The 21,018-nt window shown below is 49.4% G+C and overlaps 1 protein-coding gene across 2 annotated transcripts; it reads right to left on the reverse strand.

The window, feature by feature from the left end:
• Window positions 1–986: 986 nt before the first annotated feature.
• LOC133402528 (uncharacterized) lies at window positions 987–20,775 on the reverse strand. 2 transcript variants are annotated; one of them, XM_061676394.1, is made up of 13 exons: window positions 20,595–20,775; window positions 20,434–20,527; window positions 19,166–19,253; window positions 18,790–19,063; window positions 17,549–17,642; window positions 15,572–15,659; window positions 10,954–11,266; window positions 10,138–10,231; window positions 9,982–10,069; window positions 9,349–9,706; window positions 5,361–5,454; window positions 2,429–2,516; window positions 987–1,840 (listed from the first exon to the last, which is right to left on the reverse strand). In XM_061676394.1, exons 1-13 carry the CDS (start codon window positions 20,647–20,649, stop codon window positions 1,400–1,402), a joined length of 2,169 nt encoding a protein of 722 aa, XP_061532378.1. In that variant the 5' UTR covers window positions 20,650–20,775; the 3' UTR covers window positions 987–1,399. The 2 variants fall into 2 exon arrangements, with proteins under 2 accessions (XP_061532378.1, XP_061532377.1); XM_061676393.1 differs by having other exon boundaries at window positions 9,349–9,757.
• Window positions 20,776–21,018: the final 243 nt, after the last annotated feature.

Genomic DNA, 21,018 nt, shown 5'->3' on the forward strand with positions numbered 1-21,018 from the left:
GATCGCTTTGGAGTGAGGCACGGTACAAATCAGGCAGTGCTTCTTGACAGGAGACAATTCTAAAGTGGTGTTTTCTCTGGTGGCGGAGCAGCGGAAAGCCACACCTCCCATTTTGGCTCATTGATTGGACTCAAAGTTGGCTCACACCTGACTGATGAGCTCTTGGACAATCCGAAGCCAAAAGGTTCGCTTACTTCCCTCTCGATGTTTACATGTTATTTTAATATGAAAACGTTTGCTTGTGGTATTAGTTTAGGCAGACGGTTTATTCGTGTGATTTCGAAGAAAATCAGTGATTACACATTTTTATGACCAATTTAGGCAGAGATTTAAAATAAATAATAATAATAATAATAATCCAAAGGACTCGCATACTTTTTCCTCCTACTGTACAGAAGTGACATCATTCATGAGGATATAAAAAATGAAAGCGTTTTTGGCATTGTGCTCCTCCTTCTGGTGTGCGCGCCTTGGCCACCTGGGGGCGGTACAATACAGACCTATTGACATACACGGTCACAATTGCTCATTCAAGTCGTCGTAATAGGAGTCATTCTTCGCAGATTAAGAAAATATGCCGTGAGTACGTCTGTCGATATGTGTCGCTCACCCGTTTTTGTTCAAGTATTATTCCTTAAATGGTTATAACGCACGACACTGATGCTATTCGTCAGCTAGTCTATGGCGTTTTTGTTCCTGAGTAAACTTAAGACGAGAGAGACATTCAAGAGCCTTTTTGTGCAATTGTTCACTAGCTGCAGCTAGTGAACAGCGCTCCCATCTCAAATTTTGGAGTCGGTGGCAGCACACAAAGTCGGCTAAGAACTGTTACCATGGCGACCAACCCAAAACTTTCTCTTACCCGTCTAACCCCCGCACCTCGGCGTTGCAGCGGATGTGAGGATGCGCGGTGGTCTCGTCCGTTGCGGTTCTTCCGGTTTGACGGCCACGCACGGCAGCCCGCAGCACGCCAGTCACATGACGTCAACTCGCGCAAAGGGCATCGCTTTGTTAACGATAACATTTTTATTTTTTTAAACCTCAAAAAGTGTCATTAATATTCAAGAGGCACAACGTGAAGCCCCGCCTCCTTCCTAAGATAAATAAATACAAAGTGTCCGACTTCCTGCAGGCAATCGTTTTCAAAGACAACGTGCAGAAGCCGCAGGGGCCGGGGACTGACGCCGATGACGACATCATTGAGGATGAGACACTCGATGACATCCCTGATGGAGACGAACGCGGCGAGCGCTGCCCGGCCACGTGAACGTCGTCAAAGGCGTCCTAGGGTGCAGTGGCGTTCAACGGAGCGGGCGGCCATTCGATGTGTGCCCGGCCGGCGACACGTCTTTGTGCACCACCGCGAGCGGGCCGACGACGCGCCCCCGGCGAGCGACGTCTACGAGACGGCGCCGTTGCGTCCCGAATGGGGGTCGGCGGCGACCGCGACGCCCGCCCGGTGCAGAAGGTCCCTCTCTCGGCCGAGCGCCGCCTTCTCCTGCTCCAGCAGGGCGCGGTCCGCCTCCAGCGCCACCCGCTCCCTCTCCAGGCGCGTTCTCTCAGCCCGCACCGCCGCGCGCTCTCGCTCCAGCATCTGGCGCTCACGCTCCAGCTCAAAGCGGTTCGGCTCGCCGCCGCCCGCCGGCGACTCGAGTCCAGAGTCGGAGGCGGGCGGCGAAGGGGGGCGGCGCCCGGGGGCGGGCTCGAGGGCGACGGGCGTCAGGAGGTGGGGGCCGCACACCAGGCGACCCTCCATGGCGTCATTCATCAAGCGGAACCAAGGCCAGGAGGCGGCGCTCTCCGTCGTGTTCTCCATGCCCGCGGGGGGGTACTTCAGGTCCTGAGGGGGGGGGGGGGGCAATTATTTTGATAACCAATTAACAGTTTAGTGACCTTGTCTAACTTCAAATTGTCCAAATCTTTGGAATTGCAGCCTCTCAACAGTAAATTTCTGTCGTCCTCCACGAAAGCAGACCGATTTGTCTTTTGTGTTCTTTTCAAATACGCCATTTGCAGACATCCGCCCGCGTGTCGCGGTCACAGCGGCCGTCGGTCGTCATACTCGAGTGGCCCCGACGACCGGAGACAAATGCTTGCAACGCGCTTGGCCAATAAATCTGCTTTTAGTCTGGAAAACAATCATCGACATTCGCGCAGATTTTGTGACGGATGTTCCGGACCAAACCAGAAATGGAATCATAATCAATTTATGTTTGTGCATTTTCTGCACCGGCAATTGGGAATAAGGTCCTGTTTTTTTTTTAACCCAGGGATGGAAATTCAAGTTTTTGATTCATTGAAAATATCATCAACAGATGATTATAATAACCGTCACCTGCTGCCCGAGTGACGTCATTGCAATACGACACCACGACAACACGGAATAATGAGGAGATGAAAAGATGAAAGAGGAGAAGATGAGGCGTACCTTGAACCTGCGTTTGAGATTGTCCCACTTCTTGGCCACCTGGTAGGTGGACACTTTCCCCTGGAGATCCAGCTGCCGGATGATGGCCCTGACACACAAACACACACACACACAATACGGTGGCGTACGCTGACGCCGAGGCAAAGCAATCGCATCCCGTATCCACTACGTGACGCCTTGCGCGTATATGTTGCTGGGTTCTAACCCTGCCACAAAGATGCTACCCGTTAGCCTGTCTATGGCATTTCCCGTTACGTGTCAGCATTAAGTTTAGCGGAGGCGCTCTCGTTTAGTTCAAGCCGCAAGGTGACCTCGTCTTTGTTCTTCATTCGGTTTTGGGGTGAACCTCCGCTGGGAGTTCCAAAACCTGGTTTTGGAAGAATGCGCCACCGTGAAGCGTTCCCATTTTGCTTGCAAGTCAAAGCGAGAGATGGTCCCGACGGCGGCGCATATGTGGAGCGGGAAAAGCAAAACCTCCCATGATGCGTCATCCCACCAAGAAAAAGGATTTTGCCTTTTTTGCCACAAGACAAATTCTTGACCGGTGTTGCAAAAAAAAAATCTGTTTTCAAGAAAATGAGAAAGAAAAAAAATAGAATGAAATCTAAGTAGTAGAACTCCATCTGGATGCATTTTTGTCATACTTTAGTTTGTGTGTGAAATTTTAGTAATACAAACAGAATAAAAAGGGAAGCGTACAGGGAATCAGGACAGCGTCATCCAAATCGACCCGTTTCCGATCCTCCGGTATTTTGCCGCCGTTGTAAAGCGAAGTGTGGCAGTCATCATCTCCACCAAGTCAACAAGTTGACTCGTTCTTACTAGCAAAGCCAACGAAGGGGCTGCTTGTTTGAGCCAGCATTTGGTGGCGCTGCAGTTATTCCCCCGAAAAGATCATCTCCAACAAACCATTCAATTTGAACACCCGACACCGACGACGTTGGTTTCATCACCTTTTCCCGAAAACCGACAATACTTGGACGTTGTTGCTTTACATGAACTTGTATGTCAGTGTTCAGTGAGCTGAGTTGACTACAAACATTTCTATTATTTGATCCTCCGTAGCAGTGTACAAATATCTGACCTGGAAGTCCACCTGGAAGAAGTACGTTCGATCAAATGTTCAGAACTAACCAGCCGCCTCATTCGGTTGAAGACGCAACCGGTGTGACGGGTTAAGATGGCCTAAACCATCAGGTTCCGAGCCCGGCGTCCTCCCGGTTCCTTCTCTGGATTTGCCGCACACGCTCCCGGATGTCGTCCCGATCGTCCGGCCGGCGGCGTCTCAGTTGTGCGCCGCGGCAGCCGTGCGTGGCCGTAGGTCACGGTACTCGGATCAAAGTGTACGCGCATCTTTTATCAGTGGCGTTTGGAAGCAAATCTGCTTTTCTTGACCGGAGTACATGTAGTCACGTCTACCACGTAATCCTGACGGTAGTACACTCTCGTATTCTCAGCGTGCAGTGTCCTTTCCCCCCAGGCTGCGTGGAGGACTTCCTCCCGAGTTGTAAACTGTAGGAAAGAAACCTCGACCGAGGTCCCAGTTCGTCTCTCTCCCGACGGCCCGTCGATTCCCTCGCTTCGGTCACGATGAGGTTTTCAATAAAAGAAACTACGCAAGCGGCCTCCACGACGCCGTTCATCCTCACGTCGTTGCGGCCGGAACGACTTTCTTAGTCGGCCGAATTATTCTGTAGCTCTCGGAGGATCTTCTGGTTAACATCGGCGGTTAATTTGTCTCCTTGAAGTTTCGGCACGGAATCGCGAAGCTCCTTTTTCACGTCGGTTGAAAATCGTTTGCCACGACTTCGCCGACCAGCTTGGGCAGAAAGCTAAAAGTAGCTGCGGTGCTCCTTTCTTCTTCACAGTGAATGTTGTTTTCAAGGCTAGCCATGCTAGCGGAGATAGCGCTGCACCTTTGGGATTTTCTTTTCCGATGGTCCCTTCGGAAGGGGAAATCCACCCTTTTGTCCTTACAATAGACCTTTACGAGTACACGACCTCGAGTTTTGGGGATCATATCGGCTGATGTTAGACCGCCGTTTTACATTTTAGGCGTCCATCTTGCAAGACATGGATAAGGATCGTTTGAGGCCAATAAAAAGCTATTGGGCAGGAGAAATTCCGATAACTCGGCCAATTAAATAAAAAAGCATTTCTTAAAATTGGGTCCCTTGACGCTTACAAGGACAAAGAAATGAATTGAAGAGCATGGGACTGTTTAAAAATCCTTTGTCCTTGAGTACTTGTTTCACTTTACAACAGCGAGGACTTTTCAATGACAATAAAATGAACTCATGAATTTATCTTTAGATTTAGGCCACAAATGTACGCGAGAAATAAGCAACACAATGAGCGAAGTTACCGGCAAAAAAAAATCATGCATGCATGATGAATAAATATTTCGGTCCGGACGAGGAATAACATTGCCATCTGGGATTTGATCTGGACTAATGAAGACAGTTGCAAAATGAAACCTTTTGTGTGTGCGCGCGCGTTTGTTATCATTTATGCATTGCGGCTGTTTTTGTTTGTCTTTATTTCCTGTATTGTTGTTAAAAAAAACAGAAAGACAGCAAAAAATCTGATATTGGCCGATAAAATTGGTCAACCGATTAATCGGTCGGGCCCTAGAGCAACACGTCCCAGCGCAGATGGACATCGAGCGGAACATCTGGATTTATTTTGTAAAATACACTCAGCGCATTAAATGATCCTAATGTATTCATTTGTTGAGTATTTATTAGCGTAGGTCCACCAGCTGACGATCCGGCACGTCGTAGGTACGCGACGACAGCAATGACGTCATTAATGGAACCCAATGAGTCTTCCAAAACTATTTTTCCCATTTCCTTCCTTCAATGATCCCCAATAGCCGAGAAGAAGAAGAAGAAGAAGAAAAAAAAAAATAATAACACGAATGTTGTCTTACTTCCAAGCAGCCTTGGCGGCGTTTCTCTTTCCGGTGAACAAAACCTCGTTGGCGGCTCTGAGCGTGATCAAGCGCCGAGTGTCCTGCTCGCTCACTGCGACACAACAATTCCTAACATGTTAGCAACATGTTTGTGAACATGTTTACTAATGCCTGGATCGGACTACAAGACAAATTTGTCAGACTACTGCATCAAATCTTGCGGTATCTCGGTCAGCCCCTGGCAAAATTACACCGCCTTCATTACGATACCGCAGTATCCCGTCTTTCGTGACCACTGGGCTTTATCTTCAAATTTGTCAAATTCTTCATCAAATCAAAACAAAACGCCGTCAGGAAGGCGGGACCACTCGACATGTCACCGCAACTGGCGGTTAGCGGTTACCATGGCAACGGCAACAACAACAACGGATCGCGGCAATTGTGTTGGAAAAGCGAACAAAAGGAGGGGAAAAAAACGCGTCGTGTCGTCACCAGGTGCTCGGGAGAGGCCCTTTTGGGCCGTCCATTCCAGGTGACCTTGAGGTATGTTCAGTTTTAATAAGGCTCGCAAACGGGCAACATAACATGATGTAGCCTAGCCAGCTAATGCTAGCACTAACATTTGTACGTAAACGTACAGACATTTTGTCGAATCGTGGTCTAAAGCTGCGGAAAACATTGGTTCGTGCGTGTGAATAAATGTTGACAACGGCAAAGAAGGGAGGCAACGCACCGGTCACAATACGCAATCCTATTGGTCGACGTCGAGGTGCGCTGTTGGACAGCTGTCATTAACATTTCACATTGCATAGAGGATATATAAAAAAAATAATAATAATGCTGGACTTTTCATTTTGGCGTCATAGGGCTATCATTCGTCCAAATCGTTGGTCTTGGATTATGTCACACTACAAGTGTTGTCAGGCCCGATACAGGAAATCGGCCACGATAGCAAAACAGGTTAATAGCGGGGCTAAAATTCTGTAGTCTGATCGAGGCATAACATGTTTGCCAACAGGTTTCCAACATCTGCGACCATGCCTGCTAACATGTCAGCTAACACGTTGGCAAATGTGGGAGAAAGCCAGAGTACCCAGAGAAAAGCCACGCAAGCAAGCACACGTCCCCTTGCTTGCTTGCGTGGCTTTCCTCCGGGTGTTCCGTCTCTCACGATCATCATATACACTGGTGCCTTGACATATGAATTGAATTGGTTACGTGACCCCGCTCATAACTCAACACTTTTCCATTGAAATGCAAATGCCTTTAATCCGTTCCAGTCTCCCCAACAAAAACAACAAACATGTTTGTCATGTTTTTAATAAGAAAAATAACTGCCTATAATATTGTACTTTAGAAAAACATACAGTAAGGACATCTTTAAATAGATAAATTTTGTAAGTTTTCTTGTTTCAGTTCAACGGACTGTGCCGATCCTTCTGGCGTACAGGCCTCGGCCACCCGGGGGCAGCATAAAACAGCCATACGGAGACAAAAAACAAACCATGAAACAAAGACAAACCATCAAATATCCATTCATACATTGTCTTTGTTGTAAAAAGCGGTTTTGATGAAAGACGCGGTTTCAACAGTTGATCAAAGACGATGTGAACACAGCGTCCATGACGTCACTCCCGTTCGCCACAAGCTCAAGGTAAACGAGCGACTGTACTATAGCGTATTTTTTCAAGGTACACACACACGATATACAGAAAGAATCCAAGTCTCCGTTCTCCAGACCCATCTAGCTCCGCATCACTCCTCAACTCCTGCAGGCCAATTTGTCGACGCTCCTCGCTCAGCTCAAATCCCCTGACGACCGTCTTGCTACAGTGGGGCAAAAAAGTATTTAGTCAGCCACCAATTGTACAAGTTCTCCCACTTCTAAAGATGAGAGAGGCCTGGAATTTTCATCATAGGTATACCTCACCTATGACAGACAAAATGACAACAACAACAAATGTTTGTCTGATTTTTAAAGAGTTCATTCGCAAATTATGGTGGAAAATAAGTACTACCTGTCCACGATCTCAAACAGTCTCACTCCAAACTCCACCATGGCCAAGACCAAAGAGCGATCAAAGGACACCCACAAACAAAATGGTAGACCTGCACCAGGCTGGGAAGACTGAATCTGCAATGGGTAAGCAGCTCGGTGTGAAGAAATCAACTGTGGGAGCAATCGTTAGAAAACGGAAGACATACAAGACCGCTGATAATCTCCGTCGATCCGGGGCTCCGCGCGAGATCTCACCCCGTGGGGTCAAAATGGCGAGCAAAATCTCAGAACCACACGGGGGGGCCGATTGAATGACCTGCAGAGAGCTGGGACCAAAGTAACAAAGGCTCCCCTCCCATCAGTAACACACTACACCGCCATGCGGGGACTCAAATCCTGCAGTGGCAGACGTGTCCCCCTGCTTAAGCCAGTACATGTCCAGGCCCGTCTGAAGTTTGCTAGAGAGCATTTGGGTGATCCAGAAGAGGATCGGGAGAATGTCATATGGTCAGATGAAACCAAAATCAAACTTTTTGGTCAAAACTCAACTTGTCGTGTTTGGAAGAGAAAGAATGCTGCGTTGCATCCAAAGAACACCATGCCTACTGTGAAGCATGGGGGTGGAAACATCATGCTTTGGGGCTGCTTTTCTGTCAAGGGACCAGAACGACTGATCCGCGTAAAGGAAAGAATGAAAGGGGCCGTGTACGGTGAGATTTTGAGTGAAAACCTCCTTCCGTCAGCAAGGAAGGGCATCGAAGATGAAACGCGGCTGGGTCTTTCAGCACGACGATGATCCCAAACGCACCGCCCGGGCAACGAAGGAGTGGCTTCGTAGGGAGCATTTCAAGGTCCCGGAGTGCCCTAGCCAGTCTGCAGATCTCAATCCCAAAGGAAATCTTTGGGGGGAGTTGAAAGTCTCTGTTGCCCAGCGACAGCCCCAAAACATCACTGCTCTAGGAGAGATCTGCATGGAGGAATGGGCCAAAATACCAGCAACAGTGTGTGGAAACCTTGGGAAGACTTGCACAAAACGTTTGACCTCCGTCATTGCCAACAAAGGGTAAAGAACAAAGTATTGAGATGAACTGTTGTTATTGACCAATTACTTATTTTCCACCATAATTTGCTCATAAATGATGATTTTCGGGATTTATTTTTTTCCTCATAGGTGAGGTATACCTATGATGAAAATTACAGGCGTCTCTCATATTTTTACGTGGGAGAACTTACACAATTGGTGGATGACTAAATACTTTTTTGCCCCGCTGTATATTGTCTGTTGACATGAGTTGCTCCACCGTTTGTGGGCAAATTTTTGTTGCTTGAAGGGTTACGATAGCGCTACGCCGATGCTATTCATTAGCCCATCGATGACATTTTGCATTGTTTCTTAGCAGTAAGCTAAACAGACCGTCAGAAGACAACACTGCTTGTTTGTTTTAAATCCATCCATCCATTTTCTGATCCGCTTCTCTTCACGCGGGTCGCGGGCGTGCCGGAGCGGGGTACACCCTGAACCGGTTGCCGGCCAATCGCAGGGCACATACAAACAAACAACCATTCGCACTCACGGTCACACCTACGGGCAATTTAAAGTCTCGAATTCATGCATGTTTTGGGATGTGGGAGGAAAGCCGAGTGCCCGGAGAAAACCCACGCTGGCACGGGGAGAACATGCAAATTCCACACAGGCGGGGCCGGGGATTGAACCCCGGTCCTCAGAACTGTGAGGCTGACGCTCTAACCGGTCGTCCACCGTGACGCTGTTTTAAATCCACAAGGTGTAATTCTCATTGTTTTCTGTTTAGTTTTGGAGTAAACTTCTATTGGAACTTGAAGCCTCTTTTTTGAAGAATATTTACTAATTACATCCTCGAACTGCTGCTTGTTGTCAACCAAGTCAGACCAAACGATTATCCAAGCGACGGCTCGTATCTTGAAAAACTCGTCGGGTCACTCGTATCTCAAGGCACCGATGGAAAAATAATACAAAGAATTGTTTACTTTTGTAGGAGAGCTCCGTAGGGGCGGAGCATTCTTCGCCGCTGGCGTCGATGTAGGTGACGTTGCCCTCCGACTCGCAGAGGTCCGCAGCACCTCGGCCGTCGCCCGCCCCGCAGACTTCCGGCTCCGCCCCGAAGGCGCCCGGCTCCGCCCCGCAGATGCCCGGCTCCGCCCCCCGGCCGTCGACGGAGGGGGGCCAGCCCGAGACGACGGCGTCCTCCTCGCCGATCCACATTGGCGCCGCCCGGGCGGCGTTGCCCGCCAGGCGGCCCTCCAGGGCGTCGTTCATCAGCCGGAACCACGGCCAGGAGGCCGCCCCACCCTGAGGCTCCACGCCCCGCGGGGGGAACTTCAGGTCCTGAACCACACGCCACGTGGGACACTTCATTAGGGACGGCGGATCAAACAGCTTACGGAGTGAAGTGGGAAGAGAAACGGGAAGTAAAGCAGAGCGTGGCGTGAAAAAGCATGTGAAACAGAAGCGAAATGAAACCAGGAAGTCAAGCAGAAGCGAAATCAATAAGGACACAAATCAGTGAAATGGGAAGTTGAAAGAAGTCAAATATGAAGTGAAACAAGTGAACTAGTAAGCGGAGTGAGAAGTTGACAGGAAACTGAAAGAGGTGACGCCACCTTGAACTTGGTCTTCAGGTTGTCCCACTTCTTGGCCACCTGGTCCGGCGTGATCTTTCCCGTCAGGCCCATCTCCTCCACGATGCCCCTGCACGAAAGCAAAACGCACGTCAGCACGCGCGACGACGTCGGCGGGTCGGCGGGACGGCCCCGGACCTCCAGGCGGGCTTGGCGCTGTTCCTCCGTCCCGTGAAGAGCGCCTCGTTGGCCGCTCGCAGCTCCACCAGTTTTCGGATGTCGTCTTCCGTCACTGGCCAACACACACAAGCGAACACGTTAGGAGTGGCGACGACGTGACGTGAAGATTTCTCAAAAAAGTCCAAAAGCTGAGGGCGCTCGCAACGGCCACGTCAACGTGTGAACGTCCTCGGATAGTTCCTTAAAATGTCCACTGAAAATCCTTTTGTAGCGATCGGGGAGTCGGGAATGACGAAGGACTGCGTTGGCAATCATCATCATCATCACGTGACAACGTATCCCCCAAGTGAGTGTCTGTCCAAATGCTGAGTCTGTTCCCAACGGGCACTTTGACTTGAGTACAACGCACCAAGAACTTTGAAAAATGGATGAAAGCTTCTGGAGAAAAAAATGGTTTTTTTTGTGTGCACTCGCCTGTGGAAAATCTGTTCAAAAACGCCTTCAAACCGGAGTAAAACCGTAAGATTGATTTTTCTCAACATAGCTCCTCGAACCGTTCTTTTCGTCTGCTTCTCAGGGAAGCTCTTCTCCGATTGGCTGACAAGTTTCAGTTCAAAATATATACCAATCGGCCCGTATACGTGACTCATATGCGTCAAACGAATTGATTTTCCAAAGGACAATTAGTAGGCTACGTCTTTACCGTTATTGATCAAATCATATGAAAATGAGCCCTATATGGGGTTTGCCGCCCCTACTCTTGTTGAACTCGACTTTTCTTCCTTCATAAAGAAACGAGCCCAAAAGCGAGAACGTCAGGGAGGGAAGTCTTACGTTTGTAGCTGAACTCAGACATCCGCCGGAGGTCTCCCGGCGCCGAGGAAGCGTTTTTGCCCTCGGCGCGGACCAGCAGGTCCATCTCCGACTCGGTGAGGAAGTCAGCCATGCCCGCCCGACTCCTGCGGGCTCGCTTCCTAGGCGCGGGGGTCAGCATCTCGCAGTCGTCGTCCTCGTCATCCTCGTCGGCGACGGGCGCGAGGGCGGGCGCGGCGCCGGCCAGGCGGCCTTCCGCGGCGTCGTTCATGAGGTAGAACCACGGCCAGGAGCTCGGGTTGGACTCCGCGCCGTGCGGGGGAAACTTCAGCTCCTGACGGACGCAGGAAACGCTCTCAGGCCCGATTTACAAACATGCCAAATAGCACCTGCGCTAAACTCCGTGTTGAGTCCACACTACATGAAATCTACTAAAGGCCGCAGCGCACCGGGCGACGCAGCTGACTGCGACACGTAAAAAAAAAAAAAAATATTATGACATTCGGCGATTCTTCCTCGCGCACCGAGCAACTGAACGGCGCATCGACCAATGCGCTATCACAGCAAAGTATGCGACCAAGTATTGGATTTCGAAGCGCCACGTAACATACTGCCCAATAGATATACTTACTGTATTTGAACCACAAAAACATGGCGTGATTGGCAAGAAAGAAGCTGATGCCCACTAAAAAAAAGACAAAATGGGTGAGAAAAAGGAGAGAGTGTGGATATTCTGAGGGGCAGTTGATAATGATCGATCGGGCCGTTCCCTCCCTGCACTCGTGCGTTTCTGCTTTGCTTTCTCGCCACAGGAGAAAAAAAAAAAAAAAAAAAAAAAAAAAAAACCAATATACACGTATTATATTGGGACAACTTGCTGGTGGCCACCGGCTGGCTCTCGTTTACACTAATTTGCGTGGGGAAAGCTCGTGTGCATTTTGATTGGATGACACATCCGTGACGCTGCGACCAAGATTGTAGCAAATGAAAACAAACAAAATAACTAAAATTAAAATAGAAAAAACATTCTCCAAAACAACATAAAATAAATACGAGAATGTTTAAAAAAAAAACGTGAACTAAAATGACATTTTACGTTTGCATAATTAACTATAATTATAGCGAAAATGTCCTTTGTTTTTGTCTCTGTCTCAATTGATTACACAAAAAAAGTGAATTGTAGTTCACTAACTGCGGGTCGCATAGAAGCGACGTCATCGGGCAGCGCAGTCATATTGACGGCTCCCCAGACCGAGCGCAAGTTTTGCTCTGAAGCTAACTTTCACGTCCTAGTTGATTTTGTTGCTACACGTTGCTAACGGAAAGTGCTAAGACGGCTACGGTTGTTCATCCGTTCGTAAGTTCTTTTTTATTTTTAAATGGTAATTTTTGTGCCGGCACGCTGGATGACTGGTTGGCACATCTGCCTCACAGTTCTGGGGACCGGAGGTTCAATCCCCGGCCCCGCCTGTGTGGAGTTTGCATGTTCTCCCCGTGCCAGCGTGGGTTTTCTCCGGGCGCTCCGGTTTCCTCCCACATCCCAAAAACATGCACGGTAGCTTAATTGACGACTCTAAATTGCCCGTAGGTGTGAATGTGAGTGCGGATAGTTGTTTGTTTCGATGTGCCGTGCGATTGACTGGCGACCGGTTCGGGGTGTACCCCGCCTCCCGCCCGAAGATAGCTGGGATAGGCTCCGGCACGCCCGCGACCCAAGTGAGGAGAAGTGTACAGAAAATGGATGGATGGTTTTAAACTAATTAAAACTAACTGAATTTGAAAAATTCCTCCCCTCACCTATGGTCACGAGCTGCGGGTCGTGACCGAAAGAACGAGATCCCGGATACGAGCGGCCGAAATGAGTTTCCTCCGCAGGGTGTCCGGGCTCTCCCTTAGACATCGGGTGAGAAGCTCGGTCATCCGGGAGGGGCTCAGAGTAGAGCCGCCGCTCCTCCGCATCGAGAGGAGCCAGATGAGGCGGCCGGGGCATCTGATTCGGATGCCTCCCGGACGCCTCCCCGGTGAGGTGTTCCGGGCACGTCCCACCGGGAGGAGACCCCGGGGACGACCCAGGACACGCCGGAGAGACTACGTCCTTCGGCTGGCCCGGGAACGCCTCGGGATCCCTCCGGAAGAGCTGGATGAAGTGGCTGGGGAGAGGGAAGTCTGGGCGTCCCTGCTAAAGCTACTGCCCCCGCGACCCGACCCGGATAAGCGGTAGAAAATGGATGGATGGATGGATGAATTTGAAAAAGAAAAGTCAAAACGAAATAAAAACAAACGATAATGGAAAATCCAAAACTATTATAACCCCGATTGCAACGCCGTCCACTGGTAATCGCAGCAAAACCGGTTACCCACAGTCGGCCCCTCGTGAGAACGAGCGGCACAACCCTTCAGTCGGTTTCAGCGGGCCGAGGGCGGGGGCGGAAGACGGGAGGCGCATTTGGCGCCAGGTGTAAAATTGGTGCAGAGCGCCACATTCAAGAGAAGGTTTAGTGCGACGATTTCACAAAGTTTGGCAGCGCAAACTCAAGTCAGAAGTGATAGATTTGGAAGTGTTCGCAGAGGACAAAAAGATTACCGAGTTAAAGGAAAGAAATCTCTTTCTGCAATCGTTTTGGCGAAGCCGGCAAGTGACTAAAAGTGGGGTTTTGTTCTTCGTTTGCTCATCCTGCGGAACGTTGCGTTTCAAACTCGGGACAGTCCACCCCGCCCAAAAAAAACCAAAGCGCTCTGGGAGAGGCCGGCACCGCACGACTGTCACAGCGTGCCGAAACGGAAACTCAGACGGCAGGAAATGCTGAGCCGATACCGTTCTCTCACAGGCGGCGTGGCACGACTCCTGACTTGTTTGTATTTGTGGCGTTTTCCAAACGTTTCCCATTTGGCCAACATCGCCTCAAGAAGCGCAGTCTTTCAGATACCACATTGAAGGACACAAAGCAAGCCAGCAATCGATTTGCATCTACTCCTCCTCGTGTGGCCCGTCACGATCAGATAATCGTCAGCAGAAATATGGCGGTATCGCAATGACAGCTCTAAATTGTATTATTTGGAAGGATTTGGGTCAATAAAAACTTTTTCCATTTAACACAATCTATTTTATTTGTAAAGAAAATACAGAATATTTGGTACGTTAATAAACGTCTACCGTGCTAAATTAAAACAAATCTATAAATAAAATAGGTAGTAAAACAAAATGTCTCATCTCTGGTGAGCTATTTTTCGAAGTGACCCACGGGCTCCTCACGCGGGCTTTGGGGGCTGATGTTGGTGATCCCCGCTCTTCATAGTTTATTGAACCTTTATTTAGCCAGGAAAACCTCGGTGAGAGGGAAAATCTCTTTTCCGAGAGCGGACAGACAACAAACACAGAAAAACAGGTTGGACAATACAAGCTAAAAACTTTTACTTGGCAAACCTCCGAGCTGCTTCAAAGTCCTTCAAAAGTGTTCAATGAGACCAGACGGTGTCAATGTCAACTGCTGCATACTTAAAGGAATGCAGCGCGCCTCTTGGCTACAGTTACGATCATGAGGTCGCTCAGCGGGTACGAAGGGGAGCAGACCCGAGATGGCTTTCGAAATTGGCTTTTGCCAATGTCGCCCGGGCAAGTCTGAGCATCCTACTGGTGCATGAAGGACGCTTCAAACTTCAGTAGTGCTAAAATAACATCCGTCTGCCATTCCCTTTCTCCTCACGAGGGCCGCGCTGGCGCCTATCCCAGGTACACCCTGAACCGGTCGCCAGCCAATCGCAGGGCACATGGAAACAAACAACCCGTGGCATTCACATTCACACCTCCGGGCAAGTTAGTCTCTTCAATCAACCTACCACGCATGTTTTTGGGATGTCACCGGAGAAAAGCCACACAGGCACGGACGGGGAGAACACGCAAACTCCACACGGGCGAGACCGGATTTGAACCCGCAACCTCAGAACCGTGAGGGGGATTTGCTAACCAGTCGACCGCTGTGCCGCTGCTAAAAATCGAAAATACAAAACAAATGTAACTATTTTCAGGCTTTTAACGAGTTTCCACTCAAATTTAAAGTGAAGCAAACCACAAAAGACAAAATACAAATGAAAATATGGAGAACAAACGGAGAAAAACTGCTTCCAGGGAACACGTCTGCACTCACGATCGGCGCCGAGCGCCTCAGTTTAGAGGAGCTGATCGGGTTTCCTCTGCGTCTGGAAATGATCCGCCCCGTTTGCTACGCGGCAAAAAGATTCATTTTCTCAACGGCGTCGGTTTAAGCGCCGCCCATCTCTGCTCCGCAAAGACGCGTGGGGCTCGATCGGGAGACGCCGCTCGTCGTTCGCTTCAAACGCACGTTTGCGACGGACTCAGCTGTGCGAGGGGCCCGCCCTTGGCAGCAGGATGTGCCTCGCTTACAAGTACAAAAAGCTCATCACCGCTATTGGAAAGTTTGGAAACGGAGACTTTTTGAAAGCACGGTAGACCTTCAAAAGGGTAAGGGTTTCATCCGAGCAGAAATAGACGAAAGAAATTGCGGCGGTGGGTGCGTACGGTCAGCAGATCAGCTTCCGCGTCCGTTGGCGTGCACAACGGGCAGCCTTCGTGCCCCGTTTTGACCCGCCGGCAACCCTTTTTCAATTCCGGTGGCCTCACCTTGTACCTCCTCTTCAGGTTGTCCCACTTCTTGGCCAGCTGCTCGGTGCTCAGCTTGCCCTGCAGACCCAGCTCGTGAAGCACGGCCCTGCCGAGACACGCGCGACACGTCACAAACATTGACGGGAACTTCCCGGGCATTTCCCGAGCTAGATTTAGCAACTTCTCAGAATTGTGAGGCGGCTCATGCAACCGCCTAGATGCAAATGTAGCTAAGATCACTCTGAACAGAACAAACCTTTATAAAACCTTTGCGAAATAAAGCTAATTGATGGGGGAAAACAACAACGTATTTTGCAGCATCCGCTGAAGATGACTCGCCAACACTGATCGCGGCAACTTCTGGCTTCCTGTCCTCTTCCTCTTCCGTTTCCGCTTTCCTGTTTATGATGTCATTTCAGATTCCGTCCCACACACGCATCCGGTCCGTCCAGTTTCTGACCGGCCCTCGCAGCGTTCATAAACTCAAAATAAATGATTCTGATGTGCACGCATGTGGACGGTCCAAGCAAGGCAGCGAGCAAGTTCTAGAACTTACATCTGCAGTGTTACCAACTCGCTATATTCACCTCTCTTGCGACTATTTGTCAGAAAGGAGCCGGGGACGACATGAACGGTGGCCCGGGGCCACTACGCCGCAGTCTCGGGGATCCACCTACATATAGACGTTCGTTTCGTAGTCACCGAAAACTTTCCCCTGCCAAAGAAAATGACCCCAAACTGCATTTTCAGCGTCGGTCTGAAATACTTTTATCACCACAACATCCTGTGTTGCGATGACACAGGAAAAACGGCGACCGGCGCCACCCGACCGGATCGACGAGCGCGCATTCGGGTTACCCTCAAGACGACAGCCGAAGCTAACGCCGCTATAGCCTCATACGGTCAACGTTCATATGAGCAGCAGCGGCACCACGGAATGGCGGCGAGGAACAAAGGCGCCGGCACGAAGTGAAACTTCATCTGCACGTTATTAAGTCCAACAAGCTGCAGACAACAACCGGATGCGAATGAAGACTTTCGTCATCATAAAAGGAAGGCAACGCGCGCCGACCAACACCATGACACTTTACGGCACGGTCGTAATATTTGTCGCATTTGCGGCGCAATACTGCGTAGGGCTGGCGCGGGTGGATCGTCGATATCGTAATATGACACATCCATTTTCTTTACCGCTTATCCTCACGTGGGTCGCTATCTCGGCTATCTTCGGGCGCGAGCCGGGGTACACCCTGAACCGGTTGCCGGCCAATCGCGGGGGCGATATCGTAATAATGATTGCAAATTATTTGGCTTATGTACCGGTATTTATTGATTTCACGGCTATCCCATTGGGAGCCATCATCTCTTTTTCAAGAGGGTGCTTTCAACAGGTACAGATACAGATAGTCACCAAAATACAAAATAATCATTTAAAATCATAACGCGCGCACACACACAATGCTTCCCTAAGCTTACCCTCAATTTGGATGTTCACATATATAAATTAGATAATATACATAGTCTGCACAGCACTGACATTCCAACAATGCTTTGTCTTGTGTCTTGATGTTAAGTAAATATTTGGGAATAGATTTATTCTTTCGGCATTATTATTCATTTGTGCAACTGCAATGCCTTGATTTTAGTCGGATTAGTACAGAGTCATCGCCATGAATGCAATTGTGCTCCTCATTTCTTAAAGGGGCTTCAATAATACAGACGCTATAGACGACAATCACTAACCAGCAGAGCCTGAGGAGACTTGCAAAAATGCCAACAGAGGTCTACCGAGCGAGGATCGGCTAACACGAGTCGGTGGTTTGTGCTTAAAACGTCAGCACACTTAAAAAAAGGTAGAAAAAGGTATGTACGTTAGGAATGTTGTTGACTACGTTTCTCATGTAATGTGGCCACCTTTGAAGAATGTCGTTAAAGTGCCGTCGGTGCGCTTCCTCGCCGAGTCGCGAGCGAGTGGGTGCGAGCGCGTGACCTCACCTCCACGCCAGCTTGGCCGAGTGTTTCCTGCCAGTGAAGATGGCCTCGTTGGCGGCGCGAACCTTGATGAGGCGCTCCGTCTCCGCTTCGGACACTGGCGACGCAAAAGAAGGCGATATCATCATCGCAACATACTCGACGTCATCAAGTGTGTTGAGATGATGTCGCGCACCAATGTTGTAAATAGGTGATCGGGACGTCCCTTTCTCGCACCAGAGTGCGAGTCACCCGCTTTCGAGTATTTGCCGATACCGAGTTCCGATCCGATACCTCGGCGATTCATTTCAAAAGAAAAGAAAAGAAAAGAAGAGAAAAAAAGAGCGCTTCCAAAGTAGCACAACTGTAATCATTGGATTAAGCGTGGCTCGATTGGTCGTGCCTGGAGTGTGAGGCACGAGGCCGGCGTCATAGAAAAGCGACCGTTATTGTGTTACCATCTTGGACCACAGAGCTAAAAAATAGGCCATACATCCAAATAATCACATCGTATGCAGAGGTGCAACTATGCATTGACAACTCATCGATTATCAAATGAATCAACAACTATTTTGATCATCGAGTCATTGTTTAGAGACCTTATTTCACTTAAAAAGCGTCCAACTCATCGTCATTTCAGTCTCGGAACAGTAACTGTTCTCTGATTTCTGTCTTCCGCCATGAAAGCAGACTGATTGTCTGTATGTTGAATTAAAAATAAGACATTTAGAAACATCTGCTTTGACTTTGGAAAACGGCGATCAACATTTTTGCCAATTTTCTGACAGATGTTACGGACCAAACCAGGAACTCAATCAGAATCAATTTCTGTTTGAAATCATGTCCTGTTTTTAAAGTTGAAGTTGGAAATAGATTTTTTTTCATCCAATGCATCAAAAAAATAACTCAATAGAGTAATCAGTTATTCAAATAATCGTGAGTTGCAGCCCTAATCTTACAGTGGATGTTTATGTCACACTACAATAATAACGCACAGCTCTAAATGCGACTTTTTTTAAATTCAAAAATCTGATCTTTTTCACTTGATGCTGCAGCTGAAAACTATGGAATTGGTCCCGATTTTCGATCACCTGATCGGATCGTGACAACACTCGTGATAAAGTTTATAACGTCGCACCGCACGCGACGACGTGATCGCATCTCACGCACAACGATGTCATTGCAACACGTGTGATGTCATCGCATCCGATATGGTGCCGTTGACGACATCATCACGCGTCGTTGCGTGCTGCGCGTCCGCCTACTTTTGTAGGAACACTCGCCCGTCCTCCTCCAGCCCACGGGCGGGCCCTCGGCGGGCGCGGCGGCGCCGTCGGCGGCGGCGCCCGAGTCCTCCAACTCGGTCTTGATGAGGAACTCCAGGATGTCGTCGTTGTTGTCGTTTGGCGCGCCGAGCACCATGTGACTGTTGTACAGGCGACCGTGCATGGCGTCGTCCATCATCCGGAACCACGGCCACGACTCGGCCACGCCCTCCAGCTGCTCCTGACCTGCTGATTGGTAGGGCTGCTTCAGGTCCTGGCCCACAACACACACACATAGCGAGGTGACGCTGGTGTTAGTGGATGATCCCCATCACGGAGAGCCCCGTCATGAAGATCCCGATCATTACGATCCTACCTTGTATTTGGAGCGCAGATTGTCCCACTTCTTGGCGATCTGCTCGGCTGTCAGCTTCCCCTGCAGGTCCAAAGCCCTCAGGATGGTGCTGAACAAGCAAAAGTAGCTTATTAACTTACACTAACTGTATATAGCGGCCTATATAAAGGGCTGCGGAGAAGAAGAAAAAATACAAATACAAATATTCGGCTAAGTCGACCCGTGCCGCCCGGAACCATGTTTGGTTACTGTCCATGTTTTCGCACGGACGTTTGGTGCAGACGCACACTACACCGTGACCTCCCCAGCACGGCCGCCACGTAGGCACGACAGCGGAGCTGCTACCGGGCGCTGGCGTGTCTAGTCTTCATATCTATGATTGGGAACTTGGGACCACTGCTGGAATACGCCGCTGTAAACGGAGGATATCCGAGGTTTGGAATAATTTTAAACCAAAACGGACGAAACTGAAGTGACTGCAATTATTGCAAAGGTGGAGATGGCCTCACACGCCAGCTCGGGAAAGACAACATTCACATGCGTGTTGACGAGCTTTGCGGCGTACTAAGTAAGGTAATGTGCTGTTGTTGTTTTAAAGGTCCCATATTTTACCAAATCAGCTTTTTCTAGTATCTGGGGTGTAATATTGTCTCTATGGTGCCTTAGTAAACGTGAAATATGAATTGAAATCGTCCGCGCATTCCTGAGTTCCAGACGTTTTTCCGCCTCAAATCAGCTCATTGGAATTCACTTGCGACGCTCTCCACCTGCCTCTCCACTCCCGAGCGGAACAAACACGGAGGCAACCAATCAGAGGAAAGGGGGCGGTCTTAGTCAAATATGGACTAAGCGGATCCAAAACGAGCTCAAACAGAATCAGAATCAGAATCATCTTTATTTGCCAAGTATGTCCAAAACACACAAGGAATTTGTTGGAGCCGCTCTCGTACAACAGACAGTCAATTTACAGAACACTTTGGGGACATAAAGACATTGACAAAAAACAAGTAGCTGTCAGAGGGACTTTTCTGGACAAAAATGAAATGGACACTTTTATATTAAGTCCAGGAAGGAGAGTCACTCTGCGGAGGTTGTAATAGACAGAATACGGGACCTTTAATACTTATTAGCCAATGTAATATACCCTACAATCACAATAATTTGAAGTTACACAACGTCTCCTAACGTTTAATCGATTCTCAAAATAGTTGTTGATAGATTTGATAATTGATGAATCGTTGATGAATTGATTCGTTGTTGCTATTCTGTGTGTGTGTGTGTGTGTGTACCTCCAGGCCATCTTGGCGGAGTTCCTCTTTCCGGTGAAGAGAAGCTCGTTGGAGGCTCTGAACTCGATGAGCCTCCTGACGTCATCCTCGCTCACTGCGGAGGTCAAAGATGAAAGTTGAGCAGCGGGCGGGTCAGGAAGGACAGAAAGTTTGCCTCTTACTTTTGTACGAGTTGTCCGTGAAGTGGGCCAGCGGGTTGGGGCTGCACGACTCCATCGTCGTTGTGGACTTCCGCTAAATGCTAACTAGCCGCTTTGTTTCGGCTGCTCGGTCCGTCCATCACTGAGCGTCGTTCGGAGCGCCTCGGCCGAACCTCCCTCCCTCCTTCCTTCCTTCCTTCCTTCCCTCCCTCCTTCCCTCCTTCCTTCCTTCCTTCCTGGCGGGCTGCTAGCCCGCTAAATTGGCTAGCAAGCGGAAGTGTGAGTGGACCGCCGGTGATTGACAGCTGCTGTGTGTGTCTGTGTGTCGGACGTCCTTCGAGCAGTCGGGGCAGCGGAGTGGACCCGCACGGGCGAACCGGACCGGACCGGAATCTGTGAGCGCCGGTAGCTGCGACTGCAAGTAGCGCTCGATTAGCCGCCGCCG

This window comes from Phycodurus eques, chromosome 5, assembly GCF_024500275.1.
Source record: "Phycodurus eques isolate BA_2022a chromosome 5, UOR_Pequ_1.1, whole genome shotgun sequence".
In the NCBI taxonomy this organism is placed as follows: domain Eukaryota; kingdom Metazoa; phylum Chordata; class Actinopteri; order Syngnathiformes; family Syngnathidae; genus Phycodurus; species Phycodurus eques.

What these genes read in the sequence shown, in the direction of transcription:
- LOC133402528 (XM_061676393.1), bottom strand. Translation starts at nt 20,649, where the DNA reads ATGGAGTCGTGCAGCCCCAACCCGCTGGCCCACTTCACGGACAACTCG. An exon ending in TCGGCCAAGCTGGCGTGGAG is followed by an intron (nt 15,660 to 17,548) that starts GTGAGGTCACGC and finishes GTGTCTCGGCAG; the next exon opens with GGCCGTGCTTCACGAGCTGG. An exon ending in TACGGAGCTCTCCTACAAAA is followed by an intron (nt 5,455 to 9,348) that starts GTAAACAATTCT and finishes GTTGTGTCGCAG; the next exon opens with TGAGCGAGCAGGACACTCGG.